Source organism: Anas platyrhynchos, chromosome 1 (genome assembly GCF_047663525.1).
Source record: "Anas platyrhynchos isolate ZD024472 breed Pekin duck chromosome 1, IASCAAS_PekinDuck_T2T, whole genome shotgun sequence".
NCBI classification, from domain to species: Eukaryota; Metazoa; Chordata; class Aves; order Anseriformes; family Anatidae; genus Anas; species Anas platyrhynchos.
The window spans coordinates 146,464,227-146,491,653 of NC_092587.1; the positions used below are offsets into that span (position 1 = coordinate 146,464,227).

General features: G+C 41.5%; 1 protein-coding gene across 1 annotated transcript; it reads right to left on the reverse strand.

Annotated features, from left to right (window-relative positions):
- Positions 1–1,848: 1,848 nt before the first annotated feature.
- RAB20 (RAB20, member RAS oncogene family) lies at positions 1,849–27,427 on the reverse strand. The gene is made up of 2 exons (XM_005009055.6): positions 27,164–27,427; positions 1,849–2,938 (listed from the first exon to the last, which is right to left on the reverse strand). Exons 1-2 carry the CDS (start codon positions 27,333–27,335, stop codon positions 2,418–2,420), a joined length of 693 nt encoding a protein of 230 aa, XP_005009112.1. The 5' UTR covers positions 27,336–27,427; the 3' UTR covers positions 1,849–2,417.

A 27,427-nucleotide genomic window follows, 5' to 3' on the forward strand; every position in this document is an offset into this window, starting at 1 on the left:
ACACTGTGCTGTTAAATGGAGCTCAACTGCAGCAGAACTCAAGTTACTACTAAAAAAAATCCTGTATCAAACCCCAAAAAGCCTTCCAATCTTGCTTGAAGGCACAATCTGACTTCAGAAAGTAGTGAAGAAATGGGACTAGCATGTACATTGAATAGTCCAGATTCCCTTCTAACATCTTATTAATAGTCCCCATGCATTACTGAGTCTCCTGTGTTCTGTTGTGCAACCCCCTTGTCCAACACAAGGTTGAGAGTGACCGCCTGTTGTAACCCATGCATTTCTCAAGGAGCAATAGCCAGCAACACCAGAAAAGCCATTAACATCATGCCAGACAATTGTAGCCCTTTAGGCAAAGGTACTGCATGCAGGACAGCTTCCTGTCTCAACCCCTTCAGTAAGAATACCCAGGTTATAGCTTTTGGAAAGAGTGTAGGAATTCCTGAAGATCTCCTTTGAATAAAATGCTGGAGAAATTGAATTTTGAGTACCTATACCTTATGAAGTGTTAGATGTTAGGTTTACAAACATTTTTGCCTGTTCTTGCAACAAGTGACCAAAGGCTCCAGCACAGCCTTTGCAAGCCAGCACGCAAAGTTCAATTGTCACCAAATGCAGCAAAGCCAGTGGCAAACTTTTCACAGATGTGCTGGCAGATTGCTTTGGTCACAAACAAGATCAAGTAAGCCTTTTTGTCTCTTCCCAGTCCAGAAAGACCTCTTGGTAATGGCCTTGAACTTTTTTCTAATAACTGCTAAGTTTTTAATTGAACACAGCTGATGCTTTAAACACCACAGAGCCTGCACAATTAAGTCTCTGACAGATTGGCAGGTGTTAAACCGCAAACCCTTAACAAACCCAAGAGATAACCCTTAAATGTGACTGAGACTCTTCTCACAAGCCATTCTTCCCCACTATGTACTCTGCTAACTTGAAAGCAGCAAATAAAGCCACTTTGACCTTCAACTTGCTGCAGAGAAGCTAAACTGCTCAAGAGGACATACTCGTGAAAATAAATAAGAAATTAAATTATTATTAAGTATATCTTAAATATTTTTATTTAGAAATGGTCTTCCTGTCTACTACACAACCATGAGCTGGGTGGGACAGAAAAAGGCAATGACAAAGCATATGAACAGCCAACCTTTTAGTTTTAGGAAATGAAGCCAGAAGCGTCCATAGGAAGTCGAAGGAGACTCTACACAAGAACTTGCAGAACTGGAAACACATGAGCTACATTTTTTTCCCCCAGTAGTAGCGATGTTTTGTTTTTACTAACCATCTTCTCTCTGGTTACCTTGTCTCACTGTGAGATACTGCACCACTGCATGAGTTCTTTGTAGCTGGGGGGGTTGGGAAGCTCTAGGAGCAGTATGAAGTAATAACCTGTCCTCTACTGCGGTCAGAAGGGACACCATGCACCTCTTTAGTACAATAGAAAGCTGCACAAAGGAATACAACACGCCCCTTCTCTTCCCTTCCTCCTCTTATAAATCAGAAAATACCAGTTCTCACTCCCCCCCAGGTAGTATAGCAGAGCTGATAAAAATCAAATACATGGATTTGTCTGGGCATAGCCAAGGAGGAGTTGGAAGGGATGAAGAACCCAGGTTTTCAACACTATGGTATCAGTCACCATAAAGAGGTATCATGCTCGTTTCTTTCCCTCCTTCTCAGAAAAGAAACAAAAAAATTGCTTCTCCACATAAAGAAACAACACGAGACAAATGAAGGAAAAAACTTCCTTCTGCAACTTCCATTTACAGCAGCAAGATCTATGATGATGCTCTGTTAATACATGAAAGTCAGCATTACAATTCACATAAATAAAGTCTCCATACGAAGAGCACATATCCACAGTGATTTTAATAGTACAGCTTCTGAATCTTACAGTGTCATATCTGACATAAGAAGACTGTAATCACTTTATTAGCTACAAATATAAATTATATCTGGATTTTCTTTTTCTCTTTAAGAATAAAAAAGTACCATGTGTTCAATCTTCCAAAGTTAGAATCACAAGGGGGAAGATGATTATCACTTGAAAGCTGTATAGAGTATACAAATAGATCATTTATATGCAACATGAAATGGTGAGTCATTAAAAATAAGACTCCTTCACAACTGTTCAAATGATTGTCCTTACCAAACGTACTAACACAATTTGCCTTCTGAGCCCTTGGAAACTGGCAAGTCCTCCTCCATAATTTCACTCACATTCTCATACACAGAGTTTCCCAGAAACATTTAATATTCAGGAGACTTGGCTGTGGGTGGGGCTTTTTATTTTCTCCCACATAAACCATTACAGTCTATTTATTCTTTCACTTTTCTTTTCTGGTGAACTGTAAGAACTTCTTAGTCTTCAGTCTGCTAGAGTGAACAGTCCCTCCCATTGCTTACGTCACATAAATGTTTCAGGCACAACAACCAGATTTTGTCCTTTTTGCTGGCTTGTAGTCAGTAATGTCTACAGTTTGCGGTGGCCCCTCAGCTTTCTGCCTTACAATTATTGGCACTACCATCTCAAACACAGTTTCGAACAAGTAGTCCACCTTATATCCTGTTTTTGCACTGGTCTCAAAGCACATTTTCTCAGCGGCTGGAACATCCTTCTCATCTAGCATTTTGTATTTCAGTATCTTCTTATAGAGTGCAATCGCATCCTCTGCACGGACTTGTTTTCGCACCTTTGCGCCACAGCTGGCAACAGACTTTTCAGGTCTATTTTCATCCGGTGGCAAAGCACAGTCATCAGTGAGGTCAACTTTATTTCCAACAATAGCAAAAATGCAGTCAGCACTTGCACTGTCCGTCAGCGCCAAGAATTTGTCTTCCAGCTCCATCAGGCTTTGGAGGCTGTTCACATCGTACGTGAGGATCACGGCAGCTGCTCCTCTGCAGTACATAGACCCAAGGCCATGAAACTGCTCCCGTCCTGGCAAAGGTTTAAACACAAAAGAAGTTAGCGTACTGGAAGCTAGACCATTAACCAAGTGAAAGAGTTTAAGAAATTTTAAGCCAATTTCACAAGATGGGATAGAGCACTGAAAGTAAAATATGTTACTTCTAGCACTTTTTTTTTTCCTTCTCCTTGAGAGTGCAACTGTGCCACAGAACAGCTCAGCTCACTGCACACTGATTCAGGGCAGGGAATCTGTAAAGATGAGCGACTGTGCAAGAGTGACAAAGCATTCAGAGTTGCAGAAAGAAAAAAAAAAACCACATTGGTTTATGTCACGTGAGTAACTACCCTGATTGCATCCACAGATGTCTCCTTCCACCTATTCAACCATTTATAAACACAAAGTAAGTTTTATTGTGTCAAGTTCTGCTACAATTTATTACTCAGTACAAAGTGAGTACATACATACTTTACAAAGTACATCTAGTTCAGAAATCTGGATCAAAGACCACTTCTTCCTAGATTTTGAAGGTTTTCATAAGCAATTTAGTTCTACGTTACATGTCCACTGTTCTCAGGTACATTAGCTTTACAGGAAGAGACTCCTTGTCATTTAATACTTCCGCATATGGTCTATATTATTATGCATCTGTCCCATCATAAATACTTATGCTTTTTAGGGCATTAAACAGATATAAATGAACCATAACTTCACTTTAACTGTAATTTACCTTTCAATTTAGTTGTCCCGACTCACTCAATAACCACGAATTATAGCAAAACATTTTTTCCTAATCATCATCCAGCAAATACCTAACATCACTTCCACCTAAGCCTCAATGGTCTCCTTCTGACTTGTTTCTTGGAAGACAAAACTGATTTTACCTTAAACTCTGGGAAGGAAACTATGCTCTTCAGTGGCTGCAAAGGGACCAAGGGAAATGAGACTCAAGACAGACAAACAGTGTTTTCCTTTCTGACAGGGAACTGCAACTTTTCCAAACATCTAGGACATAAGGAATTTTGCTCTAGCACCTTCACTTTTCTTCCCCAGACTCGATTGAGAAAAAGATTAAATACACAAGACTTCAAATAGCTATCGGAGCCAGCCTTTGGTCGCTACAGAACAGAACTGTGAATGAACAAGGAAATAAAAGAGAGCCAAGAACACAACTCCAACTACACTCTTTTGAACATTTAACATCATTTATCAACACTTTTCATATGGTCTCTTCGCACAGAGCCTCCATTTATAGAAAATCTGGAAATGATCTGGTTACATTTGTGTGTTGTTTTTTTTCAGGAAGCTACTGATCACCAAGAGTTACAGTATCACAAAATCATTGCAAATGACTGTAGAACGGGAAAGGTAGAAATCTGTGCCAAAAGACACAGGTCAGCGTGTATTAGGAAAACATATCTGCCACGTGAACATGCACATGATGAAGGTAACTTAGAGCCTACCTCCCATCAGGAACAGAATTTAAAATAGACCTTTGAGTCACTGTACACAGTGACTTTGAGAAACCTCAGGACACTACTCCATGGTGGCCAGAAGAAAGACAAGGTATCAGTACATTAGTATCAAAGGTATCAAAGTATCAGTAAAACAAAACTGGAAAACAGAACTAAAAATACGAAATCCATCTGACTCCTTCAGCACTGACTAAAATTCTGGTAACCGCCAAAGAAATTAATCTAAAAGCATGCAGAGTAAAATATAGAGAGGTATAAAGGAAGATGGTGTGGATGCCCAGACATGGTGAAAACTTCTCTATAAGTAAAAATACTCATAATAAATAATAATCAAATAGTTAAAACAAAAATAATGGTGAATGACTGAAAAAGGGTATAAATGGATGTCTATAAATTCTCTGGGTAGTCTCTGGGTTACTTCCTCTTAGCACAGAAAATGAGGATACCCCGTCAAAAAAAGCACGCATGTAGTTTGAATGCTTACCTACAGAGTAAATAATTGGAAATCGCTGTTTTATCACATTTTAGAGGTCAAAAATTCAGTGAACAGCTTTTGGGAAAGCATTACGCAAAGTTTATGGAGAACTGCATCTGTGCAGTTTTGTATAACTTTTGATTTGTTTTCCTCCAGAAGAAAAAGTTCTTTAACCAGTGATGTGGAAAGCAGAAATAAGGAGGAATAAAGAAAAGAAGAGATGCCCTTGCTTCGTTACGCTAGGTAAGAGCAAGGGAAATTGGGATGTAGGGGAAGGAGGAGGTCAGTATTTTCACACTTTTTCCTCAAATCTCACGTTCATATTTGTTCTTTCTGTTGCACTGCAAGTGAGTTGTTAGAAATCTCCAGTTTTTTTAGGAGAAGTTTGTGCCATGACCTACTTTGTTTTCATCAGAATCTCTATTATACTGTGGTCTGGAAGCCACAATGGAACATATATTCTCCTCGTTCTCCCACTTGAGATGCTTAAATCCAGCCCCCAAAATCATTTGCTACAGCAACCGAACGCTAGAACAATAGTATTGCTTGTTTTATGGAATTTGTATGCTAATCTAATCTTGCACAGCACAATATAAGCCACGACACAATTACATTCTAACCATGAACCGACTATTCCTACAACTAACATATTGTTGAAAAGGGTAAAAAGCAGAAAGAAGAATTTTCCTTGCATAAGGGATTAATTATATTGGAGGAATTATGGACAGTCTTTTGCTCACCCACACATCTTAATCTACATAAACATGCAGAAAATGCATAATTTACTTTTCTGCACAGTCTCCTTGTGCAGACCACTGGTAGCACTCATAGGCGGGAATATGCAGAACTCCCCCCGTCAAAACTGTGCAATGAATTTAAATTAGAATCTCAACTATCCTCAAGGTCTCAGTCAATATCATGAAGGTCAAAATAATATCAGACATAATGTGAAAAAACTTACTACACAGAGATAGCCATCCTTCTCTTAGGACCAGTTACTTCCTTGTCTGGAAGGACCTGGTCCCACTCCAACAACAAGCCTTTTTACACAGTCAGCTAGATAAAACTGCAAACCCTGGATCGAAGGATGAAACAATTTCACCCTTGCAAAAAAAGAAAGGTAACAGGGAAGAGTGGCAGAACTATAATCAAATAATTTGCAATCAAAGGAATTGCAAGAACAATAAGACCAACAACAAAAGAATAATATTAGGGAAATTTTTAAAGCCAAGCAATGAAAACTAATTTCAGTTTTTCTTTATGTTTTGCATTATTTTAAGCAGCTCAAAACCCCTATGGCTGTATCATTCCCTGCAGCACCATTTGTATTACAAAGGCTCTTCCAGCAAACATATGAAATCTTGTTGTATTCTTCACCCACTCAGGAGCAGCACAGCCAAGAAGCATTTTCAAAATTCTGTGGCGATTGCCATAAGCAAAGAATTTGGAGCCAAATGGACCTTAGTACCCTAAAGCTTGTAAGAAACCCACTGGAAAAAGAAGGGAAAAGCAGATCTTGCAAGAGGCCAGCCTGATAAATGAGCAAGGCTAGATTTACTCAGCTCTGGTGAGGCCACACCTCAAGCACTGTGTTCAGCTTTGGGCCCCTCACTACAAGAAGGACATCAAGGACCCGGAGTACGTCCAGAGAGGGGCTATGAAGCTGGTGAAGGGCCTGGAACACATCCTGTGAGGAGCGGATGAGGGAACTGGGGGTGTTTGGTCTGGAGAAGAGGAGGCTCAGGGGAGACCTCATTGCTCTCTGCAGCTACCTGAGGGGAAGCTGTGGGGAGCTGGGGTCGGCCTCTTCTCACAGGTAACCAGTGATAGAACTAGAGGGAATAGCCTCAAGTTATGCCAGGGGAGGTTCACGTTGGAAACATAGACATTTCTTCTCAGAAAGAGCAGTCAGGCACTGGGACGGGTTGCCTAGGGAGGTGGCAGAGTCACCGTCCTGGGGGTGTTCAAGGAAAGGTTGAACCTGGTGCTTGGGGACACGGTTTGGTGGGTGACATTGGTGGTAGGGGGGTGGTTGGACCAGGTGATCTTGGAGGGCTTACCTTAATGATTCTGTGATTCTGAAGTCTTCTAAGACAAGAAATGAAGGCCTATGTCCGATCTAGCCAGCCTGACCTACAGCTGGGTGGCTGCAGCCCACCTGAAGGCTTGTTCCAGACAGGACCACAGCCTGACCAAGCTTGCCCTTCCCTTCCCAGCCATGGGATCAGCTGTCCCCAGCTGCTTCCTGGAGCTCTGTCCCTGGCCACCCTGGAGAATGAGACCCCAGGTTGCTTATGGAGTCCCTGTTGATGTTTTGGAGAGTAAAAATTTCCTTCAGCCAGATTTAAATCTGTTCCTTACCTAACACCTCTGCAAAGGCTTTCACCGCAGCTTCTAAACATGACTTCCCACACACACTTCCAAGGCATCTTCCACTGGAAAAAACGAGTTTTAAATCTCTTAATGCTGAGCACACAGAAGAATGCAAAACAGGCTGTTACCTGAAGTCTTGAGTGAATATAACACCTTGAACACTAAGGAGCCAAAAAGGTCTTCCAGAAAATACTGAAAAAAGTGATGTTATTCTGATACCTAAGTCTGAAAACGGTCCCAAATTCTGAGTTTTTAAAGTAAACATGTTGTGTGGAAAACTACACAAAGGTGAGGGGTAGAAGTATATTATTACTGTATTCAAAATAAACAAAAGTGCAAAATTGTCCAGAAAGTTTTTGAGACAGCCCATAAAGCCAGATCTCTTTCAAGGCTTTCTTTTTTACTGTAATTTGAGCAGGAGGAATAAGCACAAACACAATGTACCACCTAGATTTTCCCTTCTGAATTCTAGTTCTCTTTTAAAAGAGAGTCTGAATCTAAGCACATGCAAAGTTAGACAGGAATTGTGCCCTAAGGCAATAGCCAAAACAGGAAAGAAAATGAAGTATAGAGTCATAGAATATCCCGAGTTGGAAGGGACCCATAAGGATCATCAAGTTCAATTCCTGGCACTGCTCAGGTCTAGTTTTAGACCAAAAGTTTTGACCATGTGACTGACTGCACAGTCCAAACACCTCTTAAATTCAGACAGGCTTGGTGCAGCGACTACATCCCTGAGGAGCCTGTTCCAGTGTGCAACCACCCTGTCGGTGAAGAACCTCTTCCTGGTGTCCAGCCTAAACTTCCCCTGCCTCAGCTTAATACCATTCCTGCGGGTCCTATCACTGGTGTTTACAGAGAAAAGGTCACCTGCCTCTCCACTCCCCCTCGCAAGGAAGTTGTAGACTGTGATGAGGTCCCCCTTCAGTCTCCTCTTCTCCAGGCTGAACAGGCCCAATGCCCTCACCCGCTCCTCATACGTCTTCCCCTCTAGGCCCTTCACCATCTTCGTTGTCCTCCTCTGGATACTCTCCAACAGTTTAATGTCCTTCTTGTACTGTAGTGCCCAGAACTGCACACAGTAATTGAGGTGAGGCTGGACCAGTGCAGAGTAGAGCGGGACAATCACCTCCCTCGACCGACTAGCAATGCTGTGCTTGATGCATCCCAGGATATGGTTGGCCTTTCTGGCTGCCAAGGCACACTGCTGGCTCATATTCAACTTGCTGTCTACCACGACCCCCAGATCCCTCTCTGCGGGGCTGCTCTCCAGCGTCTCATCGCCCAGTCTGTACATAAAGCCAGGGTTGCCTCGTCCCAGGTGCAGGACCCAGCACTTGCCTTTGTTAAACCTCATGCGGTTGGTGATCGCCCAGCTCTCCAATCTGTCCACCCTCATCCAAGTCCACAATTCCTCCAAGTTTGGTGTCATCAGCAAATTTGCTCAGAACATCATCTAGTCCTACATCCAAACAGTTTATAAAAGCATTGAAGAGGACTGGCCCTAAAATGGAGCCTTGAGGGACCCCACTAGTGACATCCACCAGCCACATGTGGCCCCATTAACCATAACCCTTTGAGCCCTGCCCGTCAGCCAATTGCTCACCCATCATATGATGTTTTTGGTAAGGTGTATGCTGGGCATTTTGTCCAGTAGGATCCTATGGAAAACCATGTCAAAAGTCTTGCTGAAGTCCAAAAAGATCACAGCAGCTGGTTTCCCTTGAAGTATGACACCCATGAGACAGCACACAGAACAGTACTAGAAAGAAACGCGGATTCAGCTGCAGCGAGACAGAGGTTCAAAGGGTGGGCCTGATGCTCTTGATTTGCTTCAGTAGGACCATCCATGTAATCACAAGACCATACACAGAAGCTCCTTCTTAATAAACAGCATTTCCTTCTGTTTGCAGACAGACCAGTAACGTTATGACCCTTTAATTGACAGTAGGGGAAATAATTTGGCTAGAAACCGAGATTTCTGTTTGCACACGTATACCAAAACACAGGCTGACTATCAAAAAGCAAGCAATAAAGGTCCTTGAAGGCTTCAGGAAAATTCCCCTGCCCACACGTGACTTGGGCTGTAAAGTTTTGACATTGATGAAGTCAGAGTTCGTCACTTCTTGGTCAATATTGATATTTATTCCTTCTAGACTGCTTTAACGCATTTCCCTTACAGCCAGGAACTCTATTAAGAAGAGCTGGACTATGCCTGTGGTTACCTGCGGATAAAAATAAAGCTCTCCATCACAAAGGATTAGCATAGAGGACATAAGTAGGAATTAGTGGAAACAAATGAGCCTGAGAACACTGAAGAGCTCAATTTTTTCACATACCCAGAAGCTGCTTGAATACATGATTTCCTGATCCACTTGAAATGTCAACATTTGGTTTTGCTCCAAGACAAAATTCCCCATAGAATAAAAGTTTTGGAGAGGGGAAAAGAAAAAAACAAAACACCAAACCATTTAATGCTGAGTAACTAGAAAATTCACTTACGCTTTGCCTTTACCTGGTATTTTACATTTACAATGGTATAAGAGAGAATATACTTGGGTGCATGGAAGTTTCAGAGTGCAACTGACCTCTAGCTCTACTAAAAGATCAAGACAACATTTATTTTGTTGATATTCATTACTCAGAAGCTAATCAACATTCAAGGTGTGAACTATGCCCTACTTCATGAGAACCTTATTAAGATGAAGTGTACAGATGCCTCGGCCACAGCAGAACATAATGTAAACATAGGAAAGTCCTGATCTCATACCCAAAGGGCTTCACTTTCATCTTGTAAAGTAGAAAGAGCTATACAGGGAAAAAAAAAAAACAAACAGCTGCATTGGTTGAACGAACAAAGAACAAAAGGAAAATTCTTCAGTATATCCCTCTGAAGAAAAATTGTCAGAACCAAACAGCCAGGAAAGCAACATCTATGTAGTATAGGACTGGGACAATCCTACTGCATTTCCAGATGTAACTTACTCCCAGTTGCTAAGTGAGGTACCTGTCTCATATTAAAAGAAGACTTTAAATGGCCAAATAGACAATCTTCTCCCTTAAATCTCTATGTTTTTACCTTAAAGAACAACCATGGAATTTCAGACTCCTTCAGAATTTGGCAAACACCCTGCAAACGTTCCCACTCTACAAACACGAAGCATCCAAGGCTTGTAAAGCTCTCTGCAACACAGCCCTTCAGTGTGAGCATGAAAACCACACAAGCAGGAGCCATCATTCACTCCTTGCTTAGGCAAGACAAGAAATTGCCATCAACCTGAGCACTGTCCTTCAGGCAGCTTTAATTATCTTCCTACAAATATCACCCCCCCTCCCCCCGTTAACAAATGTTTCACTTGGACATAAAAAGTGAAGACTATAAAGACTACAACTTATCCACTGCATCATCTTTAGCTATGAATTGCTTAAAACCCCTCAGGCCTGATAGCATTTAGGAATTTATACTGCCTTATAAATAAAGGAAATACGCTGAATGAGCTCCAATACTGCCCTAAGGGCTGGTGTCCAAGCAGGAAGTTTGTTTCAAGCAGGACAAGTATCTTCACATGAAAATAGAGAACAATACTCAAATGGACACAAGTCCCAAACTCAGAAGAACAATGTTTGAACTACTCACCACAGACAGAAAAGCCCCACTAACTATAAACAGTGAAGCAGAAGATGTTTTCAAATACATTTAATTTAGTGACATTTAAATAAAAGGCAGCCCTCGAGAACTCAGTGCACTATTGTACAAAAGGAAAATGTTATCTTCCCGATCTGGATGTGGCATTACATTATCCCACTATAAGCCAGTCTCCATTGAATTCACATACAGAGAGCTTAACACAATCTACTGGCAGATTACAGAGGAGGATTCTTTCAAATATTAAAATATTCACACACAGAATCACACACAGAATCTCTAGGTTGGAAGAGACCTCAAGATCATCGAGTCCAACCTCTGACCTAACACTAACAGTCCCCACTAAACCATATCCCTAAGTTCTACATCTAAACGTCTTTTGAAGACTTCCAGGGATGGTGACTCCACCACCTCCCTGGGCAGCCTGTTCCAATGTCTAACAACCCTTTCAGTAAAGAAATTCTTCCTAACGTCTAACCTAAAACTCCCCTGGCGCAACTTTAGCCCATTCCCCCTCGTCCTGTCACCAGGCACATGGGAGAACAGGCCAACCCCCATCTCGCTAGAGCCTCCTTTAATATACTTATACAGAGTGATAAGGTCACCCCTGAGCCTCCTCTTCTCCAGGCTGAACAAGCCCAGCTCCTTCAGTCGCTCCTCATAGGACTTGCTCTCCAGGCCCCTCACCAGCTTCGTCGCCCTTCTCTGGACCCGCTCAAGCACCTCGATGTCCTTCTTGTAGCGAGGGGCCCAGAACTGAACACAGTACTCGAGGTGCGGCCTCACCAGAGCCGAGTACAGGGGGACGATCACCTCCCTAGCCCTGCTGGTCACAGTGTTTCTGATACAAGCCAGGATGCCGTTGGCCTTCTTGGCCACCTGAGCACACTGCTGGCTCATATTCAGCCGACTGTCCACCATCACTCCCAGGTCCTTCTCTGCCTGGCAGCTCTCCAGCCATTCCTCTCCCAGCCTGTAGCTCTTCTTGGGGTTATTGCGCCCCAGGTGCAGGACCCGGCACTTGGCCTTGTTAAACTTCATACAGTTGACCTCAGCCCATCGGTGCAGCCTATCCAGATCCTCCTGCAGAGCCTTCCTACCCTCAAGCAAATCGACTCACTCACCTAGCTTGGTGTCATCTGCAAACTTACTGAGGGTGCACTCAATGCCCTCATCCAGATCATTGATGAAGATGTTAAAGAGATGTAAATTCAATTTATTGATCTAATTTTGTCCGAACAGCCTGATAACTTACTCAAGAAAATCCAACCAGTTATCAAGTTGGAGGCAGAGAATGGTTTTCATAAAACAGGAAATACCTTGACACTAATCACAGGTTTATGAGCTATGATACCACAGGATGGCTTTTATCCCGAGAAATTAAGCTGCACCCATCTATGTAAATAAAAATATTAAAGAGATACTTTAGAGAAGCCTGGTAATCTACCATCAGTGATCCAAAAAAACATATCCAAACATACATAAACTCTGTTATTAGGAAACCTGAAGTTTTTTAGGAATCAAAAAAAAAAAAGAGGAAAAATTCAGCGATGAACAATTGAAGGACTATATGAAAGGGCTAATTCTTAAATGCAATTAAAAATAAAGAAGCATAAATTATCTTTGGAAGGTAACTTTGCAAATTTATGCCTAAATATTTAACAGGTATTAAAGTAGTCTCCAATAAGAGGGGAAAATATGGTAGTATTTGGGAAAAAAATGGATTACCATCCACTAATTCCCTTTCCTTTTCACTTTTTTTTTCTTTCCTTTCTGTTCTTTTTGCTTGTTCCAATACAAACCCAGCATATGAATTCAATTTTTTTTTTCCTCGGCTGTAATCACCACCAGCATGGCTGGGAAAGGCACCAATTTCCCACTCTTTTCCCACTCTAGTATCTTTCAGATACTGGAAAGCATCTGAAAAAGGGGGCTTTTACTTTCTGAAAACATAAATTTCATTACTCTATACCCACAGATATTAATAAATTTAATGAATAATTATTTTATCCTGATTTTTTTTTGCCTACTTCTTTCTCCTCCCCTTTAAATATAGCTAAACTAAAAATAACAGATACACCATAAATAAGTTTTGCAGGGCATGTCTCAGAAGGGATTGTCAAATATGAAATAGGGAAAAGATTTTGTCCTAAAATTCCTGCCACGTCACCTACCTTCTAAAATACGAGCCTTTCCTTAAGAGGATGAATAATTTTGCTAATGCTTCTTATATTTCTTTAGAGATTCAAGTTTGTTCCTGGTTCACAGCCTTTCCGAAAGGAAAGTCACCTTAACAGCAAGCTGAAATGAACAGCTGCAATTGTCCTTGTTTTCCTTCCGCTGTTACGATTTTCATCAGGAAAAAATGCTCATCGTTGTATTTTGACTTTGTTTCCTTTTTTCTTTTTTTGCTCTATGCTCCCAGAGTGATTACAGCACAGTCCTGACCGAACAGGGGAATAAGCACCTTTGTGCCTCCATACTTTCCGAGATGAGCATCCACTGTTAAGCTTGAACTATGCCAATCGATCAAGCAGCTTCAACTGATTGCTTAATAGCTATTAAAACATCAATTCCATTTGCATTTCAGAAGTGATATTTCGGCGCAATTCACGTAAGAGATTTTTTCCTTAGAAGTACACTTAAATGAGCCTTTTATTGGTAGGACAAATAGCACACTGAGAAGTTACGCAAGAACCACGCCAGCACAGCGTACTGTGAGTCACATGCCAAACACCCTAAGACTTGGTTAATGATCTACAAGATCATCTGAGTTTTATCTGAAGATGATGGCTTGTTGTGATACGCTTTTCTCCAACAACAAAAAAAAAGTAATGGGAACTTCTGCTACAGGCTTAGTTTTATTTTGTACCCTCTGAAAAGGTTATCTTTCTAGGCACACACTAGTAGAAACTCCAAAATAAACGTCTTGTTACAACATTTTTCCAAGGTGCTAGAGAAATGACTCAAAAGACGTATGCTGGGAGTTAAGCCTATCTCTGAAGAGCACTGAAAATGAGTAAAAGTTTGCTTTGAGGTTGGTTTGGTATTTTTTGGTGAGTTGCTTTTTTTGGTTGGTTAGCTTCTCATTCTAAAGGCAACTAAACTAAAACCAAGCAACTAGCAACTTAAATTGGTGCAGGTCAATCCACCATTCAGAATATAAATATACCAAGCCACAAAATCAATCCACTCCTTCAGAATATACCAAGCCACAGAAATATCAAAAAAAATTGTTACTGCAGATGAAATCCTCTCACTCACTCCTCAATAAAATAAACATTGCTCAGTCATCTTTTGAAATCCCTGATTATTCAGTCAGAATAATCAGTTTTAGCCAGAAACTTCTTAAATCCAGCCTTGAAAACTTTCATTCCATAACCAGCAATAAAGATTTACCAGTTCTCAAAGACAGACCCATTTACAAGTTTAAGGAGATCAAGGCAACGAAGGAGAAAGGAGAGGAAAGAAAAAAAAAAAAAGATTCAGAGTAAAGCCAGAGATCAGCCACTGTAATTCTCATTTGAGTCTCATCTCCTGTGTAACAACAGGATTTCACTCAGCCCTCATCTTGTAACTGAAGAATCTGTACTTCATAGAAAAACCAAAGAGGAGTTAATATTCCACAAATTCCTATGCTGTATTCACTATAAAAAAAAAACAAAAAAAAAACTACTCTTCACTAAAAGATACTCCTGTATGACTTAACCTTCTTCTAATTAGGCCACAGAAGTCAACAATTTTTCACACTCAGGCTCTTTGCTTCTAATCCATTAGCCATGCTTGTAGCTCTTTTCTCCAACCTTTCTGCATTACTCTATAACCAAGACTGTAGCACAGAGTCACCACCACTGCTTGGTTACCCCAATTCTTCATTACTTTCATCTCTACGCTTCATATACTTTTCAGAACAGCTCTCGGGCTCTGGGACACCACAAAACATTAAGAGCTTGGTTTGTCATCTGCTACCAGCTCAATGGACCTTGCAACAAAACACGTATTGTTGCGCAAACAAAACCTAGCTTGGCCATTAGTCTATATTTGAAACCTTACGCATTTGTTTAGTCTGCGTGTTTTTAACTGCAATAGTCTTTTTGTAGATAGACTTGTCAGCTGAGTGTCTTTGGACTAAATGCATGTTCATGGTATCTGACCAGCCAAAGGAGCTGCATAACTCTTATAATAAAGGACAATAAATACTATCAGAGATGATCCCCATTATCCACGAGATTTAGCCCATGAACTATTTTCAACTTCTCTGGGATAAAAGAGGAGCTGGAGTCCATTCTGTTTCGTAAGTTGTTTTTTTCTTGCTGACAAATCAAAACTCACCCTACTATTACTAAAACTAAGCCCAAACTTTTCAACTCACAAGAATTTTCATTTCAAAATCAAATTTCCCATTGACAGGCCAATTTTATTCTACCGGTATGCTTTTCATCCAAAGTTTTAAATTTAAACCATGTATTATTTTAACACAAAACATTTTGGAAAAATGCTCCTAACCACAGTATCTAGCATGCTTTTTGCCAACAAAAACTTTGGGTATCCCAGTAAGTGAATATATATATATAAATAGGTACCCCCGTAAATAAATATATATTGCAGCTAAAGATCCCATTGACACCTCTAACACGCCAAGTAACTTTTTCATTTAGCTAAATGAGATTTCTTTTTTTTCAAACCACCTATTATATTTAGTTCTCTTGATCCATATGTATTTTTTAGGAGAAGAAAATAACTGCTTCAAGCAGTTCACATGTTTTCAGCTGTCTGGAAATGCAGTGCCTTGTAAATGAAATGTAAAAATGACCTTAGCCCTTCCAGTCCAGCAAGCATATCTCAAGAGTATCTGCAATACAAACTGACAAAATGACACCGGTATTTATCTATTTCCCTGCAAAACTATGATGTTTTAGAAGAAGACACTTTATCTGCTTAAGTCTGGCAAAATAAATGAGGTGATGCCAGACTCGTGTGACAGTATCATTCTGTCTAAGAGGAAACACCGTGCCAGAACTCCAGTATCAACACCACCTCTACTGAATAGGTGGCAGAGCACTACAGAATTAAAATCGGGAAGCTTCAGTACAGGTTTGAGCAGGAGCGCAAGGCTGAACTGAGAAATTTGAATTTGAGAAAGTAAAATGTAAGCATCGATGTAAAATTCTTCTGAAGTTTTATGTTTAAAAGGCAATTTAAAACTGCTGCTTCAAAGAAGAACTGGTCATTTGGCATATGACCTGCTTAAGGAGAGATATGATTAGAAACAAACTATGAGGAGGAAAAAAATAACCTTAGGATTTACTTTGGAAGAGTTCTGCAGGAAGCAATAACGCCGACTCCTTAACTGCAGCAGCAGGGCTTAAAGCCAGCTATTGCTCAGTGAAGGTAACAAAGAGACCACTTACAGAAGTGAAGTGGGCTTTGAAACCACCACGGCCACGTCAGACTCTCAGCTCTGGGTTGTGCAAGAAGCCTTTTCGCCAGAACACTCTCTGGAACAACAGGTCGTCACCTCAAAGAAAAGTCACTCCTACAGAAAAGCAATTAATTTTCCACAGGACAAACTCTAAAAGCAGCTCGTTTCCATTTCCAGTACCCAAAATCTGATACTTTTTCCTTAAATTTGCAATTCCTTTCCACAGAGGAACCAGCGCTGCAGACGATCTCCGTGCAATTGCTAAGCAGAGCTTGTTACCAGGTCCTTACCTCCAGAAAGGAGAACTTCAAAGCCTGCAATCCCGCCCAAAGTTTGCTCTTCAAAGGGAGAAATTGGTCCTTAGCTCACACAGGAATGCAGGGCCAGGTTTGTTTTAGTACAGTTCAGCCAGCACTGCAGGGCCCTGGAGGTCACTCAAGGCAAGTTGGATGTGTTATATTGCTCAATACGGAACCGGCGAGTTAACTTGGCTTCCAATTCACCCAAGCAAACATTGATACAGGTGTGATATTAGAAAATAAAAATAAAAAAATAAAAATAAAATAATCGGAGACAGGTGGGGTTGAGATTGCTCTCCTAAAAACACATCAGTAAACCCTTTGAAACCTTTGGCACTATTAGTCATTCCTCCTCTCCGTGAAGACAGTTAGCAATCGGCATCTGCCTGTTCTCTCACAAATGAGAAATGCTTCCTGTTTTTCTTCATTTTTATTACTGTTTTAAGTCTACTTAGTTTTCTCAGCTTCCTCATTAGATACTTTACTTTCACCCTAGTCATCTTTATGCAGACTTTTTTCTTTTAATAATCAAAATTCCCCATAAATTTTGCTGAAGACGAGTGACTACGCACACACCAAGTCACTACAATATTTTACATCATGCCATTCTTTGAGTGAGGAAATACCATAAACTTAATAAACACATCCTAATTAAGGACAGCAACACTTTAACTATGCACTATTTTTCCTCTCTAATGAAAGCAGGTCCTCTGTGAATTAAGTTTAGGTATCCATCCACAAAGAAACTGAAAAAAGTTCAGGCTTCAGACATTTTCAAGGATCTCTGGCGTGTTTCCACCACGGCACCAGGATACCAGAAGCAGTAATTTTTTAGCCTTCAGTGATCAGCCTGGAGGACATTTAGGGCGACCTGGTCACACTTTCCTACCCTTGTCCACAGCCAGAGATCATCCTGTTCTTCCACAACAACAAGGCTTTGTTCAGTACAGACACTCTAGGGCGTACAGAAAGGGCCAAATGTGCCCTGAATATATCAGCAGTGGTTCCTTTTGGAGATAAAATTAATTGCTAAGTCATATCCAGATGGTACCTCAAGTACTACTTCCATAAATCTTTTATCTTACCAGTACCTTTCCAAGTTGCCTGGGACTAGGTGACAGGAAGAAGAGTGCTAAAATATTTCAAAATGACTTAGCTTTTAGAAGCCTGTGTAAAACAGCAGCTGAATGCTGGTAGTCACCACTGTTTGCCACTGAAGAGGGGAAAAAAAGTCAACATGCAAAAATGCAACATTCAGATTCTGAAAGATATAGAGACCAGGTTTCACAAAGAGAAAAAAAAACATTTGAGAGCTGGCAGTTCTTGTTGTCAGAAGCGACCTTTTGTGTCACATGCTTTAAAACTGAGAAATGGTTCTTGCACACATAATGAATAATAGAGTTGTCTGAACTACTTCACGAAGTTACCTTCTCAGACCAACAGCAAGCACCTAAAGATGGTCTGCCCCAGTAGATACTTGGTAAGTGCTTCGCATTTAAGGTTGATCTGTCTTATGGTGAAATGAAACCATGCTGTAGTAGATAACTACAAGTAATGCCTGGTTTCTAACAATTCAATTGACTAGCCTTCACTAGCTATTTGAAATACAGTAATTCAGGGTAGAAAGTCGAATGGGTAGAAGTAGAATGAAGGATATGGATCTTGTAAAGCAAATAAAGATCTACTATTTCACTTGCTGAAGATCATCTCACATCAGTAACAAGGGACATAAACCTAGGCCCACTCAGACATATTTTTAAAAGATTTGTTTCAATATCAGTTCAGGCAGATTCTCAACTGTGAACACACACAATTTATTTGGGTCTAGTTTATCCACAAGAAAATCACAATTGCTTCTGCTCATTACCAGCTGCCACCAACTTTGACTCAGCTGAAGTCTCCGTCACTGGATGCCCTTGGATAGCCGCTGTCTGTCAGAAGCAGGAGGAAGTTCTGGTGACCCGGCGGGCTGTCCTCAGCAAGCACCATGAACAGGAGACTATGCCAGACATACAGCTGCCTCGGGGATTTAACAGGAGAGGTTTACTGAATTTGGGTAATCGTATCACAGAACACGGTGCTTGGGTTTTCAGAAGATCTGCTGATGAAGATGAAGACGTGGCTTTCAGTTTCCAGCACTTCTTCTCCCTTCCAGTTCCACTTCTTGCTTCTCTGCCTGCACTCTTAAGAGCATATTTAATATTCACTGTGTAGAGGCATTAATTTAAGGATTAAAGAAACAAAAACCACAAAACAGGGATGGTAAAATGAAACTGATCTTGTCTTATTAACACTCCCTAGCCTGGCACAAAAGGAGTACCACTAAGACCTGTAAACAGCTCAGTTCTGAACTTGCACACAGCATATGCCATGCAGAGCAACCTGCTTGCACTGTGCAGCGTCCATCCATTGAACCTTCATGACACGAGGGGAAGCCACTTACTGAAAGGGAACTGACTGCAGATTTGCATGTGCTACATCCTTTTTTTTTTCCCCTCTAGTGTTAAGAAAGCGATGAGGCAGCAACCCTAGGTCACAAAGCACTGTGCTGCTAGAAGGAAGGCAGCGACTACTCCACTGCCACTGGGCTTCCAAGGTTTAACAAAAAAACAACAGTTGAGAAGGAAAATGTGGAAATGTGGAGGGTGCATACAATGCTACACGGGGAAAGGAGATAAGGGAAATAGGAACATGATACAGACAGCTATCTGTTGTGGGAAGGAAAGCTCACGTCCTAAGGAGAGTCCAAGAGAGTGTTTGTTCCTCCTCATAAAAATAAGCAGCAGGCACACAGGCAGGGACCAGGGAGAGGTGAGCAGTTTGAGGTGTTTTTGGTTTCATGAAACTAAAGATTTATTTTTAAATAAGCAGTCTATAACAGCTTTTCAGAAAAAAATAAATAAAAATCAGTCTCATTATACCAGCTATTTTCCAAAACGTGTCCCACGTGTCACCCAAGAGATGTGATGATCCCTTTTACAAAGCTTGGAGGATGATGACTAAACTATATAGGACTCTTGCTTTGTTTGTTTTGTGTTATTTTTTTAAAACCATAAATCACTACAGATATTGTAATTTCCCAATTTTCTGAATAAATCAAAGTCTCTGCTATTTCTGACAGCAAATTGCAGCAGGAGAATAGAAACAAATAAATAATAAACAAAACAACAACAACAACAAAAAACTCTAAATAACCCAGAGCCTTATTTCTTTCCAAATATGAGAGCTAATAAGAGAGTAGCACCAGATTTGTACATCCAGATGACAGACCTCACTATGAAGAACAGAAAATGAACATTGAGAAGTTTCACAGCATAAAGCACGGAACCGCACTCATCCGCAGCCCCAGCAGTGTCGCAACCTGCGCAGCCAGACAGGGAAGTCAGCCAGCCCAAACCCCTCGGGACATGGGAGGGAAGGGAGCAAGAGCTCACCTGAAGGTCATTTCAGCCAGGGCACACCACCACACGTGTATGTTTTTATACCATTGCAGTTTAGTACATTGGGAACATGAGTGTAAGCAGGTATCCCAAAGTTGGCTGTCTCCATTTAAAGTAGTTATATGGCCAATGTTCAAAATTTAGATCTTTCTTTTCTTTTAAAGGCTATTCCCATGTACTAACCTTCTACTTTACGTTCTTCATAAAGCATATTACACTCATTTACCTTGCCCCACCGCACAAACTGTTTCTTTGAGGTGCCTGGTTTATATATTCTTACAGGAACATTTCCCTGAAAGCCCAAGACATTTCCCAAGAAAGCCCAACTAAGCCACCCTTCACTTTATGGATAATGATACAATTAAGAGAAGAATAAAAACTCAAATACTTAAGTCATACAAAATATTCAACCATACACATTTAAGGTTAAGTAGTCATCAGCTACAAATGGTAGAACAAATACACCCTGCTATTTCAGCAGTACTGGAAACCATTATTCTTAAAGTATACAAGAGCAGTTGGATGGCTGGAAAACATCTTTTCTCTGCATTTCATAAAAATATCCTTAAGTATAAGAACGGTGGTTAGGAATATTAAATATATAATGAATTAAGGGAGAAATGCCATTGGATCAACTGGGGAGAGGACATGCTGTGGGAAGAGGGAGAGGTATCTACGTCAGACACTTAATGGTTATTGAACACAATTGTTTCAATCTTCAATTCATTAACCTGGAGACCAGAAAAACAAGGAAAATGGTATATTCTTTAAACCAAGGATACGAATAGTTATTTTCATGACAGAATAAAAGCAAAAACAAAATTGAAAGAACTGAAGGGGGTGGAGGAGGCTCAATAATAACAAGCAGAAATAACCTGAAAGCACAGAAGCTTTAATTCACAGTAAGGCAATTTGTGACTTTAACCTGTTTGAATATTGAAAGTTCTGAATGTCCCTCCTCCTGGAGTCTTGTACATGAGGTGTCCACCATGCTACAAACTAGACTAGGATGTATTTTTGCTCTAAAGAGCCAATGTTCAAATTCAGACAAGAAAAAGCCAAAACTCATTTCCTCTGACCACCTCTGCTCTCAGCAGTATCACTCATGTAAACTAAGTTTTAATCACTTCATTTCCTAGGCCCGCACATCTTTGGGCTCTGCATATGAAGCTATAGTTAATATAACAAAAACAAAACAGGTAAGGTATATATCACAACCCTGACACCTTTTGATCATATCCCAGAAGGTCCTACCCAACGTTCACCCAGAAGAAAGCTAATCAACCAGACTCAGGAGAGAAAATGATTCTTTTTATTCCATAATTTTTGACATCTCCAAACATATCTGCCACAATCTCCGTGTCTTTCTTTGTGGAGACCCAAACAAAGGTGACTTGTTTAGATGTTTTGCAATACTACAACGTGACTCGGACAAGGAATTACCAAGTTCACCTTCAGTTCATCCAGAGAAACGCTGCCACAGAAAAAACAAACACTCGGAAGCTCACATGGCAATTGGCTTGAGTGCAAATAATTGTTGTGCAAACAATTAAGCTATGATACGTGATCACAGCATGAAGTTAAGATACTCAAATTAGCCTAAGTGTCAGGAGCACACCACTATTTACCCAGCTAGACAGAGGATGATGCAAGGAAAAAAGAGTGTCACGTCCCGTTCTGTCCCTGTGTCCTCCCCTCCACCTCCAAATAGTTGAAAGAGTGTTCATAGACAGCTCAGGTACGCATTTGACAGATATTAAGCTCAAAATGAAGAGCACAACAAGGCATTAATGACTTGCTTTCTTGCACAGAATACCTATTTAAGCCTTCGCACACACCCTACTAGCAGACAAATTTACTGAAGCAAATAATCCAGCCCACGGCCATCCTTCTGAAATTTTCTACAGTTTTTCCCACCTGGCTTCTGATCCACCAGCAAGATGAATTTTCATACATTTGCACTTTTTGTCAGCAACCCTGAAGCAAGTCTGCCATTTCGTTTCCACTGTCTGACTAGCCATTTCCCTCTTTTATGCCTCCCTCTCACAAACATTTTGTCAGTGTTGTCATTAAGCAGGCAGTCATCACTTAAACTAACCTTTCAGCTGTCACGTCAATTTTGACAGAGATATCTGGAAAACACACCTCTTCCTTCAGTAAGCAGAGAAGACAGGATGCAATGCCAAAGGCACAAGCTCTTCATTACAAAGATTATCAGTGCTGCTTCAACCTAGGATTTCGGGCTTTAAAATATGGTTTGAAAATAGATATGTTCAGTCAATTCAAGGACTTGTACAAACTCATTCGTATCAGCCACAGACACGAAGCAGAGTTTTCACAGGAAGACAAGAACATACATCATGCACTAAAGACTAGACAAACACATCCTTGTTTTCCTTCCCACTAGATGCTCTTGAAAACAGTTAATATTAATCCCTCTTCACTCTTTTAGAGTGTGACTCTAAAACTCAGGCCCCACTCCAGGCCAAAATTAAAAAGTAAAGACAACATCATTTTTCACGTAAGTCGAGGTGCTCCTGAGGACTCCAAAGCCACAAACCTTAGCTACGGCTTGACAAACATTAGTGATGTTGTGGCATAACACATTGCCAGCTGTAGCCAGGCAAAAATCCCAGGTTACCGATACAATTTGGAGAGAGTCGTATTTAACCTTCAGGCAGTGTCCCACTTGGGCTTGACTAGCGGAGTCCCTTTGCACGTTATTATTGAAGCATGGATTTAACGTGGAAGTCTGAACAGAGACATTACCAGAGAGGTCCATATGTGACACTCACCTTGGCCTGTATTAAATACGACAAGTGGCCTACCCTCCCCAACAGCTTGCCTCCTCAAGAGTCAGTACTAAAAAATACACAATAGAAACATAATTTCCCCCTCAATAAAGTGAGTTAACCACAGCTGTATGAAGAAAATGTGTTGATTTTGTCCCCCACGTGTTGTTCACATTTTTGTTTTCTTCCCCACAGTTCCCTGTGACAAGGTATTTCCAATTTTTTTTTACTGCCTTTGTGTAAAAAAAAGCACTTTCTGTCAGCAGCAGTGAATGTCACCTTTGACTTTTGTATCTCTATATTCTCAAGTTGTAGGACACAAAAAACAGAAGTTTCTTGAGGACTTTCTCTGTACAATTCATTGTTTCCTCATACTTTTAATCACCTCCCAAGTTATTCTGCTCTTCTCAGAAAAGATTCATTTCAGAAAAATCCCCTAGTGCAATGTTTCACAACAACAAAACCAGGCTTCTGTGGACGTTTGAAAGCAAAACCTTTATTCCTGTTTCTGAGCCTGCTTCATAGGCTTTAGATACAGAGTGACAGTGAACTCTCTTCATTGGCTTCCCCAAATACACAAGAGATTTTTCTCAGCAGCTAACCACCCCATCTCTTTGAATCTCCATTCTGACAGCTTCCTTTTCAAGATGTGGTGACTATAACCATACACAAGGAAGCTCTGCGCATGAAGGCGCTGGTCCTCAGCTATCATATGCAGAGGCCAACATCATATTCTGCAGGATAATCTTCCCAGAAGCAAAAAGCAAAAATTCAGACAGCTCAGGGTCCAGTTACCAACAGTATGACTCACAGGCAACAAACTTAAGACAGGTTATCCTCTGTGGTTTTCATCTCCTACCTTGTTAAGTTCCAGGCTCCTGAGCGCAGCCAGGCACACAGACTCACTGAATGAGCCTTGCTGCCCAAGACTCTTGTTTGGGTAATATCCTCTAAACCTCCTCAAACATACCTCATTAAACACTGATCAAAATTCAACGTCAGCTGCTACTCTGTCACTCCTTCAACTGGCTTAGAAAGGCCTCGGGGTCCTCTTGGGCTTTGAATAACCCAAGTACCCACCTCATCTGTAGTTTCTTTTCTCCCCCTATAGACCTCCACCTCCAAAAACAAAGTTAAGAGGCTCAAAGACAAAGTCAGTGAGGAACCTAACACCATTGCAGACTGCTACAGTTAAGCTCTACTTCTTTGAGAGCCAAATACTCACAGAAGATAATCAAATCAGTTCTCCCATTCAGCCACCCAGATTAAGATGAGAGGAAGGAAGAGAAGGGAAGTTCACTTTCCCAGTTAACCTTTATGTTCATTACCACGCTGCATTACTCTCCGCATGGTAAATTCAAAAGCCGGCTTCTTTCTTAAAATGCAGTCACAGCATCACGAAGTGAATTTTGTTAAATACTTGTGATTAACTTACTGGCCTGCTGCTTTGATACCAAGCCAGCAACACAACAGATCCTGACCACTAATAGTTAAAAAGCCTTGCTTCTGGGGGCATCACCTGACAAATGTCCAATTCAAAAGACCAAAAACTAACATACAAACAAGTTTTTCCCTTTCGAAATATTAAGACATAGAAAACATATGTGAAATCCCCAACCACTTCCACTGAATCGTTAAACAAAAACACCAAACGCCTTTAAAGGTAGAGCAGAACCGAGACCCAGAGCTTCAAGGTACATTTCTGCTGCCAGAGAGAAGAGAGAACCTACTAGCATGGTGTTGCACACCACCAACACCCAGCAGAGAGCTTTGGTTTACCCCAAAGCTGCTGTCAGCACTGCCTAGAAGACAGACACACACACACTTGGACACCCTTGAGCCTCCAGCCTCCGATTCGTTTGCAGAACTTTCTTCTGGCTGATGCTACTGCTTACGTTCCCTGGGTCTGAAAAATACTGCTCCAGACATGCTGCTAGGAAGGTCTTGAGGCATACGCTCAGATGCTTTGGAGACCAAGGCCCTATAGCAGACTAGTCCTTCAAAGAAAAAAAAAAAAAAAAAAAAAAAAACCTTGAATTTGACCATTTGAATTTGACCATTTTCCTCTCCTTTTGTATACTTTAAGCACATCGGGGTTTGTTTGTTTAATTCCTTTGAATTAACTGACTCAAACAAAACACGTAAATATAATTTGTATCTAGGGAATCTGAGTTAATAAACAATTCTCCGCTCCACCACACTGGGTGAAACATGAGGACCATCTAGCCAGGCCTCTGACAATGGAAAAAACAGTCAAAAGTAGGTGGCTAAGAAAAGAAACAGGACAAAAAAAAAAAAAAAAAAAAAAAAAAAAAAAAAAAAAAAACAGAGCAAGCACACAGTGCTTCTCTCAAGTATTCTTCCTTGTGTAGCTTATTTGCCTCCTTGGGTTCAATGCAATTTCTAAACAACTTCTTCCATAATCATCAGATTGGAAAACTGGAAATGTCAAGTTCTTTGCTGAGAGCATTTACATTAAAAAAAAAAAAAAATCAAGTCTGACAACTTCTTTACACCCATTTTACAAGACTTGTGGATAAGAATATCAAAGATGTAGATTAGACTAAGCGGCTGATCTTTCCAGGATAAGGATGGGTGGGAATGCACAGCCAAGAGAGGAGCCCTACCTAGGATTTGTTATTCAAACTTCCCTTGGTAGATGTGAGGTGTGCATTTCTGTGATTTACTAAGTGATAACACAACAACATGCACCCCGAGCACATCAGCACGCAGATTTAGTTATATCCGGAAAACAGGTAAGATATTTCTAGAGCAAGAAGACCAGAGCAATGAGTAAAAATGGTATGTTTCAAATAATTCAGAGGATCAGCAACTGAACTGAGGTAGTACTAATATCCACACATAAGTAACTTTTGATCTATCGCCACTACTGATACTCATCAGTCACTGAAGTCTAATCTTGTAAAAACACAGCAAAAAAAGTTTCAGTTTATTATTAAGGTCTACCTTATTACAGGCAGCTGCCTAACCCCTACCAATAACAAACAACATCCAGACTGGACTCAACATAAAATAAAGAGGACTTCTATGGAGAGAGCACTGCCCAGAAAAATGTTGATAAGCCAAAACAAAAATAAATAAAAATACATTCACTACTGCTGTGCTGGAGCATTTTTCACCTTCAGGCTGATCTTTTCTTTTGGGTTCTCCTATAGATCTGTGCATACACAGTTACACTGAACAATGTATCTGTATTTGATTACGCTGTAACTGCCTCATAAGAATTCAATAGTAAGCAATGCCAGGTTAATAAACAAACGCAGCACTGAATTTTAAGCTCCTCCTTGCTATAAAAACTCAAAGCTTAGGTGGCACTCCTCTGGTAGAGGTATGACAGTGACACCACGGAGGAATAAAACCCACATACCAAGGACTGCAGACACGTCGTGGCCAACAAAGGCACAAGGACCATAAAAGCAAAAAGCAAACAATGACAAAACTCACATTTAATCTTATCACCATCAGAGTTGTAGCACCCACAAGGTCCACTACTTCTTCACTGGGAACAAGGCACGTACGTGCCCTGCGAGCTACAATTTCTCAGAAGACTAACGAGAGGATCAACCACAGCCCACGGGTCCCAGCGCTGCCGAGCCCAGAGCTACTCGCACCGCTCTGCAGGAGCACCAAGCCAACAGGGAGACCCTCCAGGAGCCATGCCTGCCTCTGAAAGGCTAATTCCCAACCGGGGGGGAAGAACAGGGAAGCCACAGCTCCCAGCACGGCACATTTCACCAGCAGACACCCTGCCAGGGCTCAGGAAACCACAGGAGCTCCGGCCACAGCGCTGCGTGGGCAGCAGCACCCGAAGCGGTCCCGCTGTGGGGTGAACCTCAACTGGGGGGAAGGAGCCAGGCTTTGAGCCCCCAGGAAGGTGCCTATCGCCTGGGTGCTTTGCCTGGCTTGCTGAGAAGAGTCTCTGGAGGCTTTCCAGCTTCCCAGCTCAGCTCGGACCCGATTATTTCGCAGTATATATTTAAAAATAAAAGCAGAGTAGCGTAAGAGAAGTCATCTTGGTGAAGCCAGATTTTGGTGATACTTCTGCTAAAGCACAGCCCACCGCTAGCCACCCTCGCGGGTCCTGCTTACTAGAAAAAAAAAAACAAACAAACAAACAAACAAAAAAACCGCAATAAAACACGTCCCTGCTGAAGCACAAGTCCTTTTTTCTTCGGAAACTACTGAGAAGTTTTGCTGCCCAGCTCCCCGGCGGCTCCTCTCCCCCCGCTCCCCCTGCTGAGCCCGGCGGTGGAAAAGCCACGTCCCCGCAGCAAGCTCGTCCCCCCCCCCAACCCCAATACCAACCCCACGGACCTGCCGTGTCCCAGATGGAGATGTTGTAGGGCCCCCACTGCTTGAGGTAGAAGGCGCCGCCGACGGTGCTGACGGTGTCCTGGAAGCGCCGCTCCATGTAGCGGTGCAGCAGCGAGGTCTTGCCCACGTTCATGTCCCCCAGCAGCACCACCTTCCCGTCTGGCTTCTTCATCGCACACCGACACGGCGCCGCCGCGGGGCTCCGCCAGCCCCGGGGCCCTGCTCTTCCTCCTCCTCCTCCTCCTCCTCCTCCTCCTCCTGCTC